The 23051-nt window shown below is 36.6% G+C and overlaps 1 protein-coding gene and 1 long non-coding RNA gene across 2 annotated transcripts in view; one reads left to right on the top strand and one right to left on the bottom strand.

Moving 5' to 3' along the window:
• Positions 1 to 3700: 3700 nt before the first annotated feature.
• The window catches only part of LOC114353958 (progestin and adipoQ receptor family member 4), a 73736-nt gene continuing 54385 nt past the window's right edge, over positions 3701 to 23051 (bottom strand). The window contains exons 3-6 of the mRNA XM_028306157.1: positions 18544 to 18647; positions 14014 to 14151; positions 5281 to 5421; positions 3701 to 4606 (exon numbers count right to left, since the gene is read on the bottom strand). Coding sequence (XP_028161958.1) covers positions 4541 to 4606; positions 5281 to 5421; positions 14014 to 14151; positions 18544 to 18647 — 449 coding nt within the window. The 3' untranslated portion in view covers positions 3701 to 4540. The remainder of the gene's footprint in view (positions 4607 to 5280; positions 5422 to 14013; positions 14152 to 18543; positions 18648 to 23051) is intronic.
• LOC114353959 (uncharacterized) lies at positions 17185 to 19518 on the top strand. The gene is made up of 2 exons (XR_003655964.1): positions 17185 to 17236; positions 19341 to 19518. It is a non-coding gene; the product is annotated as an uncharacterized LOC114353959 (long non-coding RNA).

Here is a 23051-nt window from a genome sequence, read left to right as displayed (position 1 = left end):
AATGATCAAGGGTCGTACTCTATGTAGTACAAGAGTGCAGTAACAGTAACGGAATAGTCCGTAAAAAAAGTGAAACCAACGTTATACAAAACTTAGTTATATTGCTTTTGAATATCACTCTACATTCGCTGCCTTACGGCTAAGTTATTTATTTTAATACTCATAGTAGATAAAATTGCATTGCAAAAATGAAAAAGTAAAGCTAGCATTGGAAATTTTCTAAAGTAGGTACGTCTACTAGAACGAATGATATTGAAATGTTTAACAAAACGTTTTTCAGGAAAATGCATTTAAGTACTATGTATTTTTATGCACAATACATAAATTAGGTTATGATGTAGCTTAGTTTTATTTGAACTCTTTCTTTGGCATCCATTTTTTTACATAGTTCGGGCGAAATTTTATAAAGACATATTTTTATTTAATATAAAAACCATCGTGCATAAAAGTAAAATTAGTATATTCTTTGTTTGTTTCAATTGTATGCCTTTAAATAACAAAATATGAAAGCAAAATATTTTACATCTTAAGTACGTTAAGAATATAATTAAATTTTAAAAGTTTTTTTCCGTTTTAATCGTAAATCTTAATTTAGAGGCATCCTCAAATAGCGCGCTCGCCTCAGTAGATTCGAGTACGTATAAAATTATTCTCATTACGTTTTATTAGCGTGTATATAACGAACATTAGGCAAGTCACAATTAATAGTTATAATAAAATAGAAGAATTTTATCAACCAACTAATTTGACTGCTAGATTATAAATAATTTTTGTACAGAGTTTTTCGAAATATAGGTAGCGTCTTTAGTTATAAGTAATCACACAGAAAAATAAACTTTTTCCTATTGTAAATACATGTTGTTGTAACTATTCGAAAACATTTATTTTCCAAAAATATATAAATGAAAATAATTCTGTTGATTAGAATAGAAGATCGCGTATGAATGAAGGGCGCGTGTCAGCGCGCTGAGCGAGCGAGCAGAGCGCCGCGCCGCTTCGCCCAGTAAAAACCCCAAGTACACTTCCACTCATCTAAAACTATTTCATCCACGATAAATCATTAATCAAAACAACAGACCTTTGACAAAAGTAGATATTTAAAGCCATCAAAAAGATTTGTTTTAAAAATTCAACGATTGTGTAAAATTTTCTCTGATCGAACGTTTACGCGACTACTTTTGTCAAATTTCTTAACAATTGTCATCTATTTATTGCTTGTAATCTACCTAACTACTCACACTACGGTTAGTCTAATCCTTTGAGTAATACACTATCGAGCGAGTAACGAGGGATACGTGTTCGTTCGCGCACGTCCATTAGTGCCGTGAAGCGGGAAGCGCACAACATTCATGATTTTAATACAAAAATATAACGAATGTTTGGTCGTCCATGTTTCCTAATTAGTACACAGTACACATCAAACAGGCAAATAAGGAACTACGCACGACTAGTCCAGAAACCAAATTCAGAAGAACATTAAAATTACTCATCGTAGATCTCAATAAGACATTGTAGATTGACTGATTAGACTACTCACGATGAATGTTTATTTCTGATTTATTTATACTAAGTGATTCAGTTGCCACGTGTAGTTATGACTGCGCCACATTTCTGAATTATTCAACATTCTTGGGTGGTTTTCAAACAACTTTGATAAAACGCTTTTAGAATTTTAGAAGCCTACGGCATCAGCGTCAAGCTTCGCGAGAGTGAGCGCATCTACAAGAAGCATCTCACCACTTGCCGAAATTTTACGCAGTTTTAAAACTCCAATTGACTTTTAAATAATCATAATACTATTTTATGATTACCTTAATATGAGTGCGGACAAATATGATTTCCCTAAGTGGATATATTTAACGTTCTATTGTATTGCGTTATTCTACGAATAAGTTCATTTCAATAACACCAAACCGCACAAAATCAATGTAACCAAAATCTTAGCTAGCGTTAACTTACTATTAGATGATGAAGCATTAACATTATGTGATTTAAAGCACGATGATCACTAACAAGTAAATGCTAAAATATGATTACTCTATCAAATATTTGACTAAATCCTGGTATGGAATGTAAAAATAAGATCGATAAAGATATAAGCTAATTTTTCTATGAGCTATCACTAGTCGAGCAAACGTGTCTTTTTACATTGTGTTGCCCTCGGGTCTAGACTCACACAGCCCACGCTTTAACAATAGTAAGTACCTGTGATTAATTATACGAATCGCAATTATCTTATTCACAAGGGATACATGAGTGTTCTAAACTACAAGGACAGACCGAAGTAGGACGATTTATAATTAAAGTTTGTAGTAACAATATTATTTAACGCTATGCCTAATTTCAATACATCTACGAAGAGCATTAGATTTCGTTTCGCGTTCAAATGATCGGTTTTAATTGTACTCGAAAACTTATTACTAATTATCTTAGTTTTTATTTATATCTGAACGCTAATTTATATAAACAACCTGATTTATTGTTTAGAAGTTTGAGTGTCGGATATATTAAGATGAGCCATGCTATAGCATGGCTCATCTTAATAAGGTTTTATAAAACGTTATCATAAACCTATCAAGTTACGTTAATTGGTGTATAATGGATTTGAATATTACGATCACTTTAAGATAAGTTTTATTTAGTAAAGGCTACACTTGCCCTAATGATACCTTCGATGCGATAAACAATACCGTTGCTGTGTGATTATTAATGTTGTTGGTATAAACAAATTATGTATTAATTAGCGTAATTAGTCATTATCAAAGTAACACTAGTTTGTATTATTTTAACATGATTATTATGATTATTAAGGATAAGGTGGTTTTGCACATTATGCAGTGCACCTTTGTAACATAAATTAACATAATATTTTAGTACTTGCAAAAGTGTGTTAAGGATTGGTATTAGTGGCGACATGAATTTAATAGGTACCTACACATTTTTTGTTCTTCTCAAACGCAAATAAGATTTTTGTATGATGATGCTCTATGTAGTTATCTTGCTTTTTTTTAATTTACTTTATGATGCTATTAATCACGTTTATTGAATAAAATATAATACCCATTCCAAAGGAGTAAGTGTGCGAAGTTAGACGTTTGCACTAGTGTCCAAAATTGAATTGTGACTTTATGTTCAACCCAGAATTAGCTGGCATCGCGTTGATTGTATTAAAATTATGTTTTTGGCCAGTTAACTCTACGTTTTTCTCGGTTTCCAGTCGTACTTACTTGCATGCAATCATTTTAATCTTTAATTAAACCATTAAAAGATACCCTCNATATCCTTACATAACCTGTTTTGTTGAAGGAATGTTTCGATACTATTATATTTAGGCACTGATAATAATTAGTACCTACCTAGTTACGTAATATTTATTTATGTCCTTTAGCATTGTTTGTAATTAATATACGAAAATAACTTGGGATAATTATGTTATAACTAACGTAGTAGGGTTAAAATTATATGATACAATTTAAATTATTCATTGCAAGAATGACATTCACTACATGTCTTGAACATAAATAAAAATACGTATATTAGTGCAAAATAAAGATAAAATGCTTGACGCTGACAAAAAATAAGGAATATATGTATGTGAATATTATTAATTAATGGTTTTTTTATTTAACTGACTAACACGAAAACAGAACAAAATGTGTTAGTCAGTCAAATAAAAAGAACCTTAAATCATCAATATTACATTCCTTATTTTTTCTCAGCGTCAAGTTTTTATCTTTATTTTATCCATAACTTGTAGGTAACTTTTGGAATTCAAAAAGAGTTTAACTTATTTTTGGGACGTTTACAAAATTAACAATGGCTTGACCTACATTAATTTTGTGTTATTTTCCATTCCACGATGTTGACTTCGGAGATTCAGACCCGCAACAAGTAAATAGGGAATCATAGTTTATTAATGCACCATAGTTTAGTTACAAACTATAGTTTAAATATACGGGGTCCGTTCAGTGTAGGCAGAAGACAGGTGACAAGGAAAGGCGAAAGAAAAAGCATATGAGCTGGTGCCACCTGCGTACTTATGCCTCAGTGATAAGCACAGATGTAATTTTTTTCGTAGCAAACAAACCCAAAACTATAGCAAATTTTGAACCTTCACGTCTTTGTTTTCAGTTCGTTTGGGTACTCAACTAAAGCAACGAAAGGCTTCCTTTAATGGTAAATCGATCCGAGTTTCAGAAATGCAAAGGTCTAATTTCAACTATTTTTTCTACTTCTTTCGCGTTTTGGAATGTGCTGCTGCGAATTCAAGGTCGTCTTTAATCGGGGCCTCCAGGCCATTAAAATACCTTTATCTTAAAAAAAGGGAAATTGCAAAAATATATAACTCTTCAGCGATTGCGTACTTTAGTATTCACAAGTGACTGTTTAATTTTTATGAGAGCAGTTAAGCCCTATTCTTCGTTCCCACTGGGCGCTGAGTGACCCAGAGTGCCCAGTGGGAAAGAGGGCCTTATTCAGGGTTGGGTCTAGATCAGCAGTGCGAGGCTGCGCAGGAGTGGGCGCGACGGAGGGCCGGGCGTCAGAGGTGGCGCAGCGGCGCGTGGCACTCTACGCGCGACATCCATGCCAGGTCACGGGTCGTCACCTGGAATGACATTTTAAATATTAGTCTCTGGTAAGGAACAAGTTTAAGTAATTTTCCAAATTAAAATAAACAGAGAAATAAAGACAATGTGGTGGTCCCATTGAATGAATGTACAGACGAAAACACAGACTACATTTTTGTTGCAATAACATCTATTTTAGCTCCATGTAAAGGCAATAGCAGCCACAGTTTTTGGCTCGATGTGCTGTTGTCTCTGCATGAAACTTTGCTTAGGAAGCTTTAAAGTAACGTGAGCTTGGTTTCGTATGTATGATTCAGTATGTTGCGCGAGATACGTATTGGTCCACTAAGCTTGAGAGCATCTCCAGTAATAATAGGAGCTCTATCTTAGGAATATATTTCTTTATATATTATTTGTGATTGTTACTTGTTGTGTATGCCTAATAATAAAATAAAAAATAGAAAGTACCTAGTGTAAAAGTACGGGACTATTCCCACCCCTGAAACTCCTGTGTAGCCAGGATCTACAGCTTGACAGCCAATTAAAACCCAACCAGTGAAGGTCAAGTTTGTCCCGGGGGAAAGTTAACTGTCATTGGACCTCAAATTAACCAGAAGAACATAAGAGTTCGAAGGTAAGGTTCGACTTAGTAAAAGTAAATGGGCTAGAGTAAAAGTAGTGAAAACATTCTGGTATAAAAGAAGTTTTCTACCTGGTGCATGGAGTACACGGCCAGGACCACGAGCACGTGCATAATGTTATGCGAGTTGAGGCAGCGGTCCACGGCCCCCGGGAACCACTTCTCCGGGATGTGCATGGCTCCGATGACGCCACCTCCCAACGAGACCGCATCCTGAAATTAAAAACATAAAAATATTATTTCAGCCACAGGACGTCCACTGCTGAATATAGGTCTCCCCCAATGGCTTCCACATCGCACGGTTGGTAGCAAAATATTATTTGTACCTTTAATATTTTTGCCCTCAGTTTCGCCCGCGTAAATAGATCTGTCCGACATAATCCAGCGTTTCCTTATTTTCAAATCCAGGACAAATCTATCCTGTTTTTCTCTTTGACTAAGTTTTATTTATCATCAAACACTACGTACCTGGTGGTGGAAACCGCATGAAAATCCCTTCAGCAGGTTTGAGTTTATCGCAAACAGATCGACGCAGCAGAGGACTTTATTTTAAAGTGCTAATGTTAACGATTCGGTGGATAGAGAAAACCGATTTTCTATTGTTGCTATGCACGCGAACGTCAATGGAGATGCTGCTCGCAGAAAATATTTGGTAGGAAATCAAAATTGTTCCTGACTAATTAATACGAGTAGATATGACTTGCTGTTTGTTTGTGCATCAGAATGACATCAAGCAGATAAACTACGTTCAACAAGCAATTTACCCAGAATTTTGTAATTAATCGTTTTGAAGCTATAATCATCTATATCACTTAGGTTTACAATTATCCATTTGTTATACATCAAGTAAATGTATAATTTGAATAATTTTATCATTGTATTTTCCATTTACGATTGCAGTATTGTAGAGTACTAAGAATCTACAGAATATCCGAAGTAGCAATTAAACTGTCTGTTCCGTGAAATACTGAGTGTTCCTCAACATCTTAGATGCCGATGAAATAATATTAACTTGGTTACAATTACATTGATATTATTGCATAATATTATGATATCATCATCGCCTTCTTTNATCATCGCCTTCTTCTTGTTCGTAACAAACTACATAAACAGTCCTACACAAAAATGATTTTTTTTATGAATTATGGCTCTGTTCTGTAGAATGCGTGAAAATATTATTTCTTTATCTGCAAACCATTAACAACTGGAAATGCAGAGAAAAGTACAGCGACTCATTAGGTTAGGGTCGAGTGTCTCTGGGAAGCATTATAGCAATTATCTTGAATCTTATCTGAGTGTTTAAGTCTTCGCAAATAGTTACCGTCATCGGAAGAAAACACTGCGTGTTATTTATAAAATACATACATTAGTTAAAACCCGTTGTGATTCATGACACATTTATTTATATTTTATGATTTTACCAAGTTATAATTGTTATGTATCTTTTAGGGTAGTTAGGTAATGACGCATTACGCTGGGGTCAAAGTCACGTGCGGTGGTAACACTAGTTTACAAAAAAAAAGTTTTTCTTTTACCCAAAGATAATTCATATTGGATGTGTTTTCTACCAGCCCCCTTATTACAAAAATATATGTCTCATATTCTTATCACGTCAAGTTTTTGAGATATCCACATTAACCTAAGTAAGCTGTCTTGTTAGCCGTGTCGGAGTTTCTACTTTATTTTAATTGCGTTTAAGTATTATTTTAACATTTTCACTTGTTTTAAAATGTCACCAAGGCAGTGTAAAGTAAGCCCAAATAACTTTTGCTAAGTTTGTGGTCAAATTATATCGTCAAAAAAGAAGAGAACAATCACTGAGGCCGTAAAACGGGCCTATTTCTAATACTTTCAAATCTCGGTAACAAACCTGATAAAAATGGGTTCCTGGTGTAGTGTGCGAAAATTTAAGAAGTATATTATTGCACTAGGCTGCAGGAAAAAGAAAACATATACCATTCGGCACCTCAATGTTATGGAGAGAACCAACAAATCACACTAATGACTGTTACTTCTGCCTCACTGAAACTACAGGTTTTAACAACAAAAACCAAGAACATACAATATCCTGATGTTGCATCAGTCACAAAACCTGTGCTATAATCTGAAGGAGTTCTTTATCCGTCATTACCCAGCAATTCCAATAAGGGAAAGATGATTGGTATTAATTTAAAGCAGTAGTGAAAAGTTTCCTGGGAAACTATTTTTTTTTTTTTGAGAATTATGCAGAATTTTTTTCCAAATTATTGAGGAATTACCAAAGAATGGGTGTGAATAGGTCGTTAAAAATTCATTTTTTACATTCTCACCTGGATTTTTTTTTTGAGAATCTGGGAAGCGTGAGTGTTGAGCATGGCGAAAGTTTTCACCAGGATTTGAATTCAATTTTTCTTCAATTCCTTGGAATTTGGGATAAAAATATGTTAGCGGATTGCTGTTGGTCTATAATAAAGGAAACTGATACTAATCAGTATAAAAGAAGGAGTAACACGACTCATTTTTGATTGTTTTTAGAGATAAATGTATAAAAATGATAAAAATTAATATAATCAATATTTACAAAATTTGACGTCCTAAATTTTTTCTAAGTTCAGTTTTTAAGTAAGGATTAATAACTCTACCGATACATATCAGTTTCATCTCTGGGTAAAAAACCTTGTAAACTAGTGAATCAGCCAGGGCAGACTTTGGACACTAGTATTGTGACATAGTTATACATCGCTATAGCTGGTTATTTTATACTTCATTCTGCAAGGTGGAACTCTACTTTGATATAATTTTCAAGGGCGGGAAAGAGATCTTCGAGAAAGAACAGCTGAGCGGAGACGTGGGACAGGAAGTTTGGTAGATGACCCAAGTCTTGAAGTACACACACAAGAGACACTTGTTGTAAGTATATTCATTATCTTAACAGTATTTTAACCAAAGTGGGTTGGCAGTCTATTATTATATGACTCTACTATTTCAAACTGAGTGCATCTCAGGCGTTATCTGCCACTAACTAGATGTCTAGATGACGTAATGTAAAAGTACATAATTATGTATACTTAGACTGAGTTGCACCACCTAACTTTGACCGTAACTTTAACGATAACCAGTGTTTTTTGTATGGAGTTTGACAGATTTTTCACGTTTGTCAAAGTTAAAGTAAGATGGTGCAACCCAGCCTTAGGCATCCAGTTCAACCGTTCTAGTTTAAGTTTTGGGTGGGTAATTAACATTAATTTGTCTCGAAATTACACGTGTTCCTACTTAGTAGATTGTCTGTTATCGCCAGGCTGTACCGAAGCCCTATATCTGGGCGGTTTGCAGCCGCGACCCGTTTAATCTGCTTAACGCATATTATATTACTCTACTACTTCATATGTTTGCCTTTAGAGCATTATAACTATAGCTCTGGCGCTTACAGTCAGTGCCTGAGGTTTAAGGAGCGGCACGGGAGTGTTTTTGCGATGTCAAATGTCAGTGAGACGTCAAGTGTACTTCATATTTGTATACACTGTCACGTCATAATATGTCAATGTCACCCTTCCCGTGCCGCTCCCATAAGTCAGGTACTGACTCAGTTAAGTACCTACTAGACCTATAAGTTGCTTGCCTTAAGGTGAGTATGCATATGTTATAGTCAAACCTCGAAGTTCCGCCACTCCTAGGTTTGACTAGTCAATCCTCAGGGCTGACTAGAAGTCTTAGTCAAAGCCCAAACATTTCGGCCTTTGACTAAATAATGTTAGTCAAACCTAGGAGTAATTAATTTGGTCAGGCAAAGGTCGAAACTCAATTTAATGATATCGGGGTTTGACTAGTCAAACCTGAATTAAGACTTTAAACTAAACTATACTTCATTCTGCTTTTCTATGTAATGTAACGTCCTTATGTATGGTACAATACAGGTAAAATTAACGAGGTTTGGTTCGTGAAATGGTGAACTTTAGAACATTTTATAGAGCGGCTCGTTGTTCTGTTACAAGTAAATGCTATCTGCCACTAACTAGATGTCTAGATGACGTAATGTAAAAGTACATAATTATGTATACTTAGACTGAGTTGCACCACCTAACTTTGACCGTAACTTTAACGATAACCAGTGTTTTTTGTATGGAGTTTGACAGATTTTTCACGTTTGTCAAAGTTAAAGTAAGATGGTGCAACCCAGCCTTAGGCATCCAGTTCAACCGTTCTAGTTTAAGTTTTGGGTGGGTAATTAACATTAATTTGTCTCGAAATTACACGTGTTCCTACTTAGTAGATTGTCTGTTATCGCCAGGCTGTACCGAAGCCCTATATCTGGGCGGTTTGCAGCCGCGACCCGTTTAATCTGCTTAACGCATATTATATTACTCTACTACTTCATATGTTTGCCTTTAGAGCATTATAACTATAGCTCTGGCGCTTACAGTCAGTGCCTGAGGTTTAAGGAGCGGCACGGGAGTGTTTTTGCGATGTCAAATGTCAGTGAGACGTCAAGTGTACTTCATATTTGTATACACTGTCACGTCATAATATGTCAATGTCACCCTTCCCGTGCCGCTCCCATAAGTCAGGTACTGACTCAGTTAAGTACCTACTAGACCTATAAGTTGCTTGCCTTAAGGTGAGTATGCATATGTTATAGTCAAACCTCGAAGTTCCGCCACTCCTAGGTTTGACTAGTCAATCCTCAGGGCTGACTAGAAGTCTTAGTCAAAGCCCAAACATTTCGGCCTTTGACTAAATAATGTTAGTCAAACCTAGGAGTAATTAATTTGGTCAGGCAAAGGTCGAAACTCAATTTAATGATATCGGGGTTTGACTAGTCAAACCTGAATTAAGACTTTAAACTAAACTATACTTCATTCTGCTTTTCTATGTAATGTAACGTCCTTATGTATGGTACAATACAGGTAAAATTAACGAGGTTTGGTTCGTGAAATGGTGAACTTTAGAACATTTTATAGAGCGGCTCGTTGTTCTGTTACAAGTAAATGCCAATCCAGGGTTTCCCAATTTTTTTTGCCAAGGAACCTAATTGATTATACTTTTCCTAGCGGAACCTCCGTACTACTCCACCCGCACGCCCTGCCCCTCCCTTGTGCGTAAACAAGTCGGTGCGCGCGAACAACGTCGGTCACGAAACGTGGGATAATATTTTTTACGGAACCCTTGCGGCCCTTCTACGGAACCCCAGGGTTCCGCGGACCACCTTTCGGGAACCGCTGCTAGTCTATGCTCACCTTTACTAGACTAAGTTCCCCAATGTCGTCGCACTTTCTCGATGCCACGGCCGTTAATAAATTTTCAAATAGTTCTGTGAAATAGTTTACAAGTTACAGTCACGGAATACAATAGTCACGGCAATATCTCTTCTAATCAATTTGGGGGAAGACTGTTGACTAGCTTTTAATAACTTTCAGTAACAATTAACGAACAATGCTCGGGAGTTTCACAAGTCAACGATATTTAACGATTGCCCTAATACAGGCGTAAATAAAACATTTGACGTAAAAATTAAATGGAAATATGGTTCTCAAGATGTAGGGTGTGTGTGCATGTGTGTTATATTATGTTGTTATAGTTTTCCCTTCACTAGTTTTCATGAAAGAGTAAAACAACGAATGGATGACCTTTTACTATTATTCCCATCTCTCGTTCCCACTGCTGGAACTCTGGTATAGATATGATGCACGCACAGCTAGATCGCCGATAAAAGCTGGATTGGTGAGGGCTGTTTATAAGTGCAATTGCAAAGACGTAGATTTAAATGATATCAAATTAAAAAAAAATATTTCAAACATTTAAGGGAAAAAAGGTTTCGCAGCTTTTTTAGTAAGCTGTATAATGGGTTTTAATACGTGTTATTAGCCTTTGTTAAGAGCTCTCTGGAACAACGAACAGCCTGTACCGTANTCCTTATGAATGGTACAATACAGGTAAAATTAACGAGGTTTGATTCGTGAAATGGTGAACTTTAGAACATTTTATAGAGCGGCTCGTTGTTCTGTTACAAGTAAATGCTCTAGTCCAGGGTTTCCCAATTTTTTTTGCCAAGGAACCTAATTGATTATACTTTTCCTAGCGGAACCTCCGTACTACTCCACCCGCACGCCCTGCCCCTCCCTTTTGCGTAAACAAGTCGGTTCGCGCGAACAACGTCGGTCACGAAACGTGGGATAATATTTTTTACGGAACCCTTGCGGCCTTTCTACGGAACCCCAAGGTTCCGCGGACCACCTTTCGGGAACCGCTGCTAGTCTATACTCACCTTTACTAGAATAAGTTTCCCAATGTCGTCGCACTTTCTCGATGCCACGGCCGTTCCTAAATTTTCAAATAGTTCTGTGAAATAGTTTACAAGTTACAGTCACGGAATACTTAATAGTCACTGCAATATCTCTTCTAAACAATTTAGGGGAAGACTGTTGACTAGCTTTTAATAACTTTCAGTAACAATTAAAGAACAATGCTCGGGAGTTTCATAAGTCAACAATAGTAACGATTTCTATAATAATAACATTGCCCTGTAAATATGGTTCGCAAGATGTAATGTACATGGTATATTATGTACATGTGCGTTATACTATCTGATGGATTTTTTATTTTATTATTCCCTACTGTTGGAACTCCGGTTTAGATAGGATGTAGTACAGCTAGATCACCGATAAAAGTTGGCCTAGTGAAGGCCATTCATAAGTGCAATTGAAAATTAACGTAGATATAAATGATATCAAATTAAAACATTTTATTTCTATCATTTAATACTTGTTATTAGCCTTTGTTAAGAGCTCTCTGGAACAACGAACAGCCTGTACCGTATGTAGGGTTTAATTAAACTCCATACGAGACACGTCGTGCTGGCTCGTAAGACGCCATTCATTATTGCGGGGCTCCCGGGGTGCTCATTTAGCTACGAGCTACCTCCAAGCTTTAGACAATATCTCTCTAGTACCTGGAGACAATGTAACAGTATGGATTCGATTTGAGAAGTCACATACATACTGTATAGAGCGCTACGAAGTGACGCGATATGGGAATCACTGGTATTTTTTGATATTTGGATGGGGAATAGGGAATACCTATGTACTCGTATATTATTCTACGTTGGTCAATAATTTGTACGATTAGAATAATGTTTTTTCGTAAATGTATTTCCTTACCTAAATTGTAAATACTTATTATTATACTATGCCTAAATGGAGGTTTCATCAATGCATGTTTCACGTTTTTAGTACGTAAGTTGAATTAATATTAATATTACTAACATTATAACTTAGGTATTCTAATTTTTAATACTAACTCTCAGCTTGGTGATGAATGCTATAGTGATAAAAATGATTCACTAAACATCACTAATGCTATTGTAATTACTTTTCGTATTATTAACACAATTGCTTGAAAAAGTATTACGAGTATCACCATTTATGGGCAAAAAACCCAACAGCAATTTTATTCCTAGTGTATTTTTTCCCTAAAATTGACCAAGGCTGAGGCGAAACATCGCAACAATCTTAGAAAGGCAAATAAAAATATACACAAAAAACATAACATAGTAAAAGTTCCGAATAAATATTTATTCTGAAACCGACATTGATTGAAATAACTGGTTCCGAAGTAATACTTCCGTCAGAGGGTGCCTGTTAAAATTCAGTTGAGGCTTGAGGAAATCTTGTCAAAGACAAATCTCGGCGGGGTGGGGCGGGGGAGGGGAGGAATGTCATTCCTCCGAGCGGATTTGATGCGGATAAAGTCACGGAGTTGTAAGTGCCACTAACGCTATCGATGGCAAGCTGGCCCGAGAAAGTCGCTTATTTAAAACTAGCAACGGAATATTTTTTCGAAAGTTTCATTCGTTTCTCCAAGGCATACCTAGGTAAGAATTTGATTTATTATTTCCACGGGTATTATAGAAATGACTTTCAGCGAATTTTTCAGAAAAAAATTACTGAAATGACAGTCCAATTTATTTTTTACACTTTCTAGATGAAATAAAATCAAACGTCTAGAGTCGGTGGCGTTTCAGAGAATTTTACAGTAACAAGAAAATGTAGAGTCGCTACTATAAATAACTATAATAGGTGGATATTGGATATGATTGATTACTAATGTTGTTTTCTATTTTATTTCGGGTATTTTGTTTCTACACGGTTTATCAGTGTCGAAATGACTAGGTATACCATTATAATCAGATGCTGAGATAACAACTTTTACCTAAACATAAAATTGATCAAACGAATTCAAACTTTCCTATTTCCATACAAATTAACTTGTTTACGCTGACGATATTTTCTCGATCTCTTACCATAGTTTCTATATTCTATTAGACAAAATAAATTACTTAGTAACAATGCTTCATCCCAGGCTTCATTGAAACTGTCCAAGTCCAGATNGTCCAGATCCTTTCAGCTGCTGCCCTTGTTGAAAGATGTGCAGTCTGGCGTGTGGATTCCCGCCGCTGGCACTACCTTCAAGCTGACGAGCTTAGCGTAAAATGATTCATCACTAACCTTATCCTTGTTTCAGCCCATCCAGCCCAGTCTGCCCCTTATTACCTGTAGAAAGACGTGCAGATCACCGCTGACCCTGACCACCTTTGGATTGATGATATTGTATCACTATGCTAACCCCAGGCTTGTTTTATAGCCACACCATTTAAGCCCTTGTTTAGGGAACAAGAATGAAGACAAGAACGAAGACGTGCAGAATGGCGTGCGGGTTGCCGCCGCCAACTAACTACCGGCAGCTGCGGGTTGACGGCCTCTATATAATAATACTACTCTTCCCAGGCTTGTAGACACCCAGGTTACTTCAGCCTGAACTGTTCCTTATTACCTGTAGGAAGACGTGCAGAATGGCGTGCGGGTCGCCGCCGCCGAGGCGCGCTGCGCGTGCGCCGGCCAGCAGCAGCCGCATGCAGAACGGCGCCGCGAAGCACAGCCGCCGCTCCCAGGGAGACCACGCGCGCATCGCCTGATCAGACACAAAACAGTTTCTTAAAATTCCTGCGTGAATATGCTAATGTAGTACAGTACGGGACTGTTCCCACCTCTCGTTCCCACCGCTGCAACTCCTGTGTAGCCAGGATCTACTGCTTGACCGCCAATAAAAACCCAACCAGTAAAGGTCAAGTTTAACCCGGGGGAAAGTTAAACTGTCATTGGACCCGCAACGAAATTAATCAGAAGAACATAGGAGGAGTTCGAAGTTAAGGTTCGACTTCCCTCCATGACAGGTGACAAATAAAGGTTAGTAACCTTATGTGGCAGTAAATGGTTGAGTATTGAGTAAAATTCATAGCCTAAGTTGGCCTTTACGACCGTGACGCAGTTACGGGAGCTGCGCAACGCTGTGCGACGCCGCACGGACCATTTCAGGAAATAAACATCTTCATAATGCTTTCTCTGAAATTGTCCGCAAAAGTCTGCAGTAAAGTTTTGCTTATTTACAAAGTAACTGAAAACTATTTGCCGATAGCGGAATCGGGAACCCGTATAGACTGGTTGAGTTTGGGCGAAAAATAAACCGAATTGTCCTGAGTGCAACCGCGGCGTTTGTTTGCGATCAAATAATTACATATTTGCTCTCCCCGCGTCTGGTGCTCGCCCGGGCATTCTCTCGAATGTTCTAGGGTTCCAGAACTTTCCATTATAATGGAATGAAATTGTTTATACCCAAAAAGAAAGAGAAATTTAGTTCACGTTTAAAGAATGAGCAAACTTTAAATTGTGAATGTCTTTCACCGAAACATTTAATTTAACATCTTATTTTTTGCAGAAACTGTGTAGCCGACTGTACATTAGACATGCGAAATATTATGAGGATATACATCAGGAAAAACCCAGTGCCCAAAAAGTTTGTCCATATTCATATTACATAACAATAAGTTAATCCAACTTTTTTTATTTATTCTCAGTAACTTGTCAGTTTTTATGTGGTGTATAAACCTATACAATGAAGGTATCTTTATAATCTGCAGTATTGTCAACTATGAAAAATACATAGTGAATGGTACTTACTTAGGTAGGTATTGTTTAATGTTAGTTATTCGATGAACAGATGCAATTGATCTCTAGTAAATATACAGGGTGTCCAGTAGTGTCAAGCCGAAGCCCAGAGGTAGAGCATCACTAGGGCTATCCAAATCACCACCATGTATGTTCCGCGATTTTTGATAGTTTTCGAGTTATGATTGCGTTACATTTCTGTGCTTAGGCACTTTTTTGGTCACTGTGGCGCGAATAGTCAAGTATGCCTGTTTTTTTTAATTATTATTAGATGAATACCATTAGGCCTAGCTGATTCAGAAGTATTTACATCCATAACACGAATGTACACTAAAATCCTGTATGTTGTAAAAAAAATCATAACTCGAAAACTATCAAAAGTCTGTACCTCTAGTACGAAAAACTTTCGAGTTCGTTTCGTTGCGTATTCAAAGTGTCATCGAAAAATTTTGTATGAAAAATTAAACAGCGCCCCCTAGGGCGGCTATAATATAGGGGGCGCTGTTTAATTTTTCATACAAAATTTTTCGATGACACTTTGAATACGCAACGAAACGAACTCGAAAGTTTTTCCTACTAGAGGTACTGAAGTCTGAACTTCGGCTTGACACTACTTTTTGGGACACTCTGTATATCTATTGTTAAGTGTTCATTTCTATGTTAATGGATTAGCCTTAATTCAGTTTAACTACAATTTACATTATCAGTTTGAAGTGTGGTTAGTTAAAGTTATCATCGTTGTTATTTCCAAAACAATAACAAGGATAATTTTATCAAAAGTATTTTAGTATCAGTTAATACGGTGTGTTTACATAGGTATTTTACATTGAGCGCCTATGTACGTATGTCATAAACACGTGAATTTCATAGATAAGGTATGTATGTATTAATTAATATTTATTATTCTCCTATTATGAACTTACAGTCGACTTAATACAATATGCTAGAAATGCTTAACTATTAAGTTTAAAAATCATAGTCATACATTTTATGGTTAATTAATATTCATTTAATGGTTTCCTGACTCATGCCTCTTCTATATAAATACTTAATAAATATGTATTTTGGAACGTAAGACTCAAACAGATAAATTAATGTAGGTAACTCTAATTTCATGACTTTTGAACCTTGCTCTCCCTACACTTGAATTTGATACTAGGTTCGAGACTATATTGATGACAAGGATGCGTGGTCAGTTTAGTCTGCACATATTAGATGTACTTAAATTTGACTATTCTTACCGTTAGATAATTCCTGGCAATAAATGGTGACTGAGTTTGTTCCGGCGTTTCTTCTCAGCACTTGCCATATGTTTGTCTCGAAGCGCTGGTAGGGCCCAAAAGATAAGGAGACATGTAAAGTGCCCCATAAGGGCTACCTTTTCTTTTTTATTATTTTCTATTGACGTTCATAAGTGCCACCTTTGGTCTAAACTGAATATGTAAATATTTTTGATTTTGAATTTTTGATTTTTGATTAAATTTTGCACGCTGCTTATAATAAATTAAACTAGTGAAGTAATGTAGTACAGTAGAACGCCGATTATCCGAATCAATTGGGACCGCGGTCGATTCGGATAATCGAAAATTCGGATAATCGGACATAGACAGGTAATAAAGAAAAATCATGTTAAAAACGAACTGTCACACATAGAATAAACTTTAATATCTGTGTTTACAGCTCTACAATAACGCTCAGTTGAAATATATGTAGACTCCTGCGAGTTCCAACTTGTTACACCAATACAAAACAAAAATGACTTGGTTTTAATTTTTTATATTACGCTTAGGACCGATTCGGATAATTGGCGATTCGGTTAATCGGCGTTCGGATAATCGGCGTCCTACTGTATTTGAAACATGTGAAAGTAAAGAGTACTTACTCTTTAACCTTGGTTTCATATTACCTTATAGAGCCCGACGATGCTGCCGACGGAGTAGACGGCGAGCGCGGCGTATCGCAGCGGCGCGGGCGCACAGTACACCGTCGCCGTCACCATCGGGATCGCGCCTGCAACAACCACGATTCGTTCTTACATGCATTGTAATAAGGTACATACATTCTTGTTTTTTAAAAACCTGTTCATCATCATCTTTTCAGCCATAGGACGTCCATTGCTGAAAATGGGGATGTTNCATTGTGGAAAACCTTGGGGGAGGCCTTTGTCCAGCAGTGGACGTCATTTGGCTGAAAAAAGAAGAAGTGATGCTCTACCTCTGGACTTCGGCTTGACACTACCTTTTGGGACACTCTGTATCGTTCGTTCGTTCGTTTCAGCCGAAAGACGTCCACAGCTGGACAAGGACTCCCCCAAGGATTTCCACAAAGACCGGTCCTGCGCCGCTCGCATCCAGGCACCTCCCGCGACCTTCACCAGATCGTCAGTCCACCTAGTGGCCCACACTATGTATATCTACTGTTAATTATTAATTTCTATGTTAATGGATTCGCCTTAGTTCAGTTTAACTACAATTTACATTATCAGTTTGAAGTGTGGTTAGTTAAAGTTATCATCGTTATTTCCATAACAATAACAAGGATAATTTTATCAAAAGTATTTTAGTATCAGTTAATACGGTGTGTTTACATAGGTATTTTACATTGAGCGCCTATGTACGTATGTCATAAACACGTGAATTTCATAGATAAGGTATGTATGTATTAATTAATATTTATTATTCGCCTATTATGAACTTACAGTCGACTTAATACAATATGCTAGAAATGCTTAACTATTAAGTTTAAAAATCATAGTCATACATTTTATGGTTAATTAATATTCATTTAATGGTTTCCTGACTCATGCCTCTTCTATATAAATACTTAATAAATATGTATTTTGGAACGTAAGACTCAAACAGATAAATTAATGTAGGTAACTCTAATTTCATGACTTTTGAACCTTGCTCTCCCTACACTTGAATTTGATACTAGGTTCGAGACTATATTGATGACAAGGATGCGTGGTCAGTTTAGTCTGCACATATTAGATGTACTTAAATTTGACTATTCTTACCGTTAGAAAATTCCTGGCAATAAGTGGTGACTGAGTTTGTTCCGGCGTTTCTTCTCAGCACTTGCCATATGTTTGTCTCGAAGCGCTGGTAGGGCCCAAAAGATGAGGAGACATGTAAAGTGCCCCATAAGGGCTACCTTTTCTTTTTTATTATTTTCTATTGACGTTCATAAGTGCCACCTTTGGTCTAAACTGAATATGTAAATATTTTTGATTTTGAATTTTTGATTTTTGATTAAATTTTGCACGCTGCTTATAATAAATAAAACTAATGAAGTAATGTAGTATTTGAAACATGTGAAAGTAAAGAGTACTTACTCTTTAACCTTGGTTTCATATTACCTTATAGAGCCCGACGATGCTGCCGACGGAGTAGACGGCGAGCGCGGCGTATCGCAGCGGCGCGGGCGCACAGTACACCGTCGCCGTCACCATCGGGATCGCGCCTGCAACAACCACGATTCGTTCTTACATGTATTGAAATAAGGTACATTCTTGTGTTTTTTTAAAACCTGTTCATCATCATCTTTTCAGCCATAGGACGTCCATTGCTGAAAATAGGCCTAGTCCACAATGATTTCCATAATGACCGGTTGGTAGCGGCCTGCATCCAGCACCTTCCTGCTACCTTTATGAGGTCTTCGGTCCACCTTGTGTGAGGAAGTCCTATACGCTACGCTTTCCGGTACATGTACGTTAATAAACCTGTTAACCCCTGCAATTATTATGCTTAACATATTCTTGTATCAGTACCTCTAGTAGGAAAAACTTTCGAGTTCGTTTCGTTGCGTATTCAAAGTGTCATCGAAAAATTTTGTATGAAAAATTAAACAGCGCCCCCTAGGGCGGCTATAATATAGGGGGCGCTGTTTAATTTTTCATACAAAATTTTTCGATGACACTTTGAATACGCAACGAAACGAACTCGAAAGTTTTTCCTACTAGAGGTACAGAAGTGGGTTCATCACAATAGAGTTCAGCGCCCAACGATCCGTCACCGTATTACTAGCATTCATCTTATCTCAAAACTTCAGTCTGATATACCACCACCGTTAGGCTTTTTAGAACAGACACCTATTGTCGCTTCAATACTCGAAAACTAGATATTTTTCTAACGTAATCCGATTGCTCGACCTCAGGTGGAGCGATCAAAGGGCGGATTTAACGCGCCAATGCAGTTTCGTCGAATATTTCTGGCGCGATCACAATTTTATTTTGGCACCCAGAACACATGGAAATTTGTGAAAAACATTTCAAAGGATCAGGATTGAAGAGGGACTATTAAAATTATTAAAACCATTTTATTTGTTAGACAAATCTGGTGTTTTTTATTTGCCTTATTTATTGACTTTACTTGAATTCTTCGTTTATCAGGTTTGACGTAAAACTCTTCATGACGGACATAATTATATTATCATAGTCATAACGAAAATATTAACCGTTGGAACGTGTTATGAAGGTAAAAACCCATAGCAAAAATCACAAGTACTAATCGGGTGATTTGTTATTTAGGGCAAAACACAGTATCTAATATGGGGAATTCTCTAAATGAGTTGTTTCGGTTCCTACACGGGAACAGAGGAGGGCGGGCTCGGAGGTTGAACTGAAAATTCAATTTGTAACTAACAAGGACGTGCAGATGGGTTTAGCCCAAGTTGACGGTATGTAAGAAGCACGTTTGGTGGGCTTAATCATGTTTCTGTCGTATCGTATTTAGTGAGCCTGGATTCTCAACATACGAGTACACTGCATTGGTTTCAATCAAAGTTAAAAAACAAAGTATTAACCGTGATTTTGTCATCGTACCTACCACATTCAAAAATAATTATATCTTAAAGTTAAATTATGTGAAAATTCGGCATTTAGGCAGTAGGTATTAAAAATAAAATGCAGCAATAAACCTTTATAATAATAACTAGCGGCCGCCCGCGACTTTGTACGCGGAGTGGAGTTTCGTAAAATCCTTTCTTAGCGGATGCCTACTACTGATGCTTACTACTACTACCTGCATGCCAAATTTCAGCCCGATTCGTCAAGTGGTTTGGGCTGTGCGTTGATAGATCACTATGTCAGTCAGTCAGTCAGTCAGTAACCTTTGAGTTATACATATTTAGATAATTACTGCCAGATTTAGGTAAGTAGTAAGTTACATTTTTAGGTAAGTAGGTATTTTCAGAACACTAATGGTGGTTAAATCTCATTAGTTACGTTCCTCTCGTACAATAGGAATAGGATACTAATGACTTACTTTCCCACTTCCCGAACTATCCGCATCAATCATCAATTTGTATAATAAATCTTCTCCGTCAATCTCAGGGTGGGTTCGGCATCGGCACCTAATGGAAAGGTCCAAATGTACAGAACAGCACATCAGACTATTATACACTTTTGTTGCAAAATCACCCGTATTAGAACTACATAAGATGCCACAGTTTAGCTTCATGTGATGTCGTCTGTACATGGTATTTCTTCAGTTACAGCTGAGTTAAAATATAGGGTTTACCAGGGAATGTTTACTTATATTGAAGTAAAGTTTCCCTGGAACGGTTAAATTGCTTGACGCTTTAATTTATTCAAATGCTCATTCATTGTTTATTGTATATTCTTATACAGATTCAAATACACATCTTATTTGCTTATTTCGCGGAGGATCAGCAAAAATTGAATGAGCAATCCTAAAAAAACAATAACAGCCCAAATCTCCCACATACATCTCGTGCCCGCACATGGCAGCTTATTTCAGACATATATCTTGGTCGTATGTACGAGTATAAATCTCTCACATTGCTCACAAGAGAAGATAGCGTCCTAAAATATGTATGGGAAAGGCTTGAATGATGAAGTTTTGACCGTCAATTTTCTGTACACTTGTCTAAAGGAATGGATTTTTAGCAAGCTGGTATAAAACAAAATAATCTTTCTATTTTTAAAGTTTGTATGTTTTTAATATTTTTCCTGTATGCTAGACTTCACTCGGACTCTGACTGAATCAGCACATTTTTGGTTCATCCTTTTTTTACACCCTGTATTGTTGATATCATGTATTTTTTTAGAAAGTATGCTGTGGCGAGAGCTATTCTTGGTTTAAGATCTCTTTTCTAAAGGCAAGATGCGTTTATTCTTATACATAAACATTGTCAGACGAAGATACTTATTTATCTAAATCTATGTATTACTTTCGTTAAAGGTTTCGTTGACGTAATGGTGATTTGGTGAGATGGGCATCAACTTTCAACGCCTTAAAACTTTCGGTATTACGTATTGCAGATCTAATCACTAACTCCTACAGCATTGTGAACTTGGTGGCGATACCAGATAAGCCGCGCCAGGCAATATTCAGGTCATTAACGATATTAGCCGGAGCAGCGTGGACGTGCTGATATGTATCTTAAATATCTGAATTCGACATTAAAATCGAATTAAACGGGTTACCCGGCTGATTGGAATCTTGCCCTGTTGCATAAAACATGAACCAATTCAATCAGGCGGCTGTTTACTCCGCCGTATCAATTGGAACAAACAATCTTTCTGCGGCATCTCTCGCTGAAAAATATATAAATTTTTATTAATTTTCTAGTCGCAGTACCTACCTACTTGTAATATCTTTGTGCTTTTCAAGCGGACGCAAACATTCTTCGGAATGCAATTTTATAAAATATCACAAGAGAATATCTTGTATCAATTCAGCTACATTTATCTACGTTGGACAACGAGAACTGGTCAGTCTCCAACCCTTTATATCCCTATCCTTAACTCTGACAATATGAATGAGTTTTATATCCCTAAATCCTTAACCCAGATAATATGAAGAGCTGAATCTTTGCACTTAATCAGCAATAAACGTTGAAGTGCCTCCATCTGTATATTAGTTGTAATAATAAAGCGGTCAACTCCGCTCTCACCGATGCCATTTAGTCAACTTTATCTTTGTTTGAGCGAAACGGAGCGCGAGTTACGGACGGACGTCGAATGCAGGCGCGTCGTTCGAAACATTGATGTACGAGTTAAAGTTAGTATGGAGTTGTTGGCAACAAGCTCGATAAGCTACACATTATTTACACAAATAGATTTTGGAGTTTATGTTTCTGCAATCTAAAATGAAATTACTAAAAAAATTTTAAACCCGTCAATAAAAATAAAATTGCCATTAAAAAGTCTAATCTATTCCAAAAGATGGCTTTCCCTGTAAAAAATGTAGCTTATTTTTGTGAATAGTCAGAGGTAAAAAGTGAAACGAGGTGAAGGATTAAACCCTCTTGATTAAAAAGTACTACGTAAAAAGTTACTGAAGTATATGATTCCGAATCGCGCTTGTTAGAATTTTAGGCATTAGTCATTTGTAAATTAGTAAATATTAATGTATTAAAGCAGATTCTTTAATTAATAAAGTTACCACAAAAAGAAGAATAATAATAAACAAAATCTAGCATAAAATACTTTACGTTATATTCCTATCATAATCGTATTATACCGTGGAAATACATAGAACTATAATACTGTAGTTTAATAAATAAGCATGTTACAAATTAAAAATCCAATTATAAATTCAAATGATTTATTCAGTATAAAGCCCTTTTCCAGGGCATTTATACACGTCCCAAATATAGCTTGCCCTACCACCACTTCGGGACAATATGGGCTGGTGCTGAGAAGAAGTGGCGAAAGAAACTCAGTCACCTTTGTCAGCGTCTTTTTCAACCAGTTACAACAATTTATAACTTATATAAAAATGAGTAATCTAGCAGTAATTACGTCTTATTTATTATTAACATTTTGACGGTATTTTGTATAACCAGTATTTATAATCAAACACACAGAACACAAGTTCTAGGTTAGATTACGTTAAGACT

Source organism: Ostrinia furnacalis, unplaced genomic scaffold (assembly GCF_004193835.3).
Source record: "Ostrinia furnacalis isolate ACB-3 unplaced genomic scaffold, ASM419383v2 OfSCF1862, whole genome shotgun sequence".
Taxonomy (NCBI): domain Eukaryota; kingdom Metazoa; phylum Arthropoda; class Insecta; order Lepidoptera; family Crambidae; genus Ostrinia; species Ostrinia furnacalis.
Note: the sequence above shows the minus strand (reverse complement) of the source record. Positions and strands in the feature narration are given on the sequence as shown.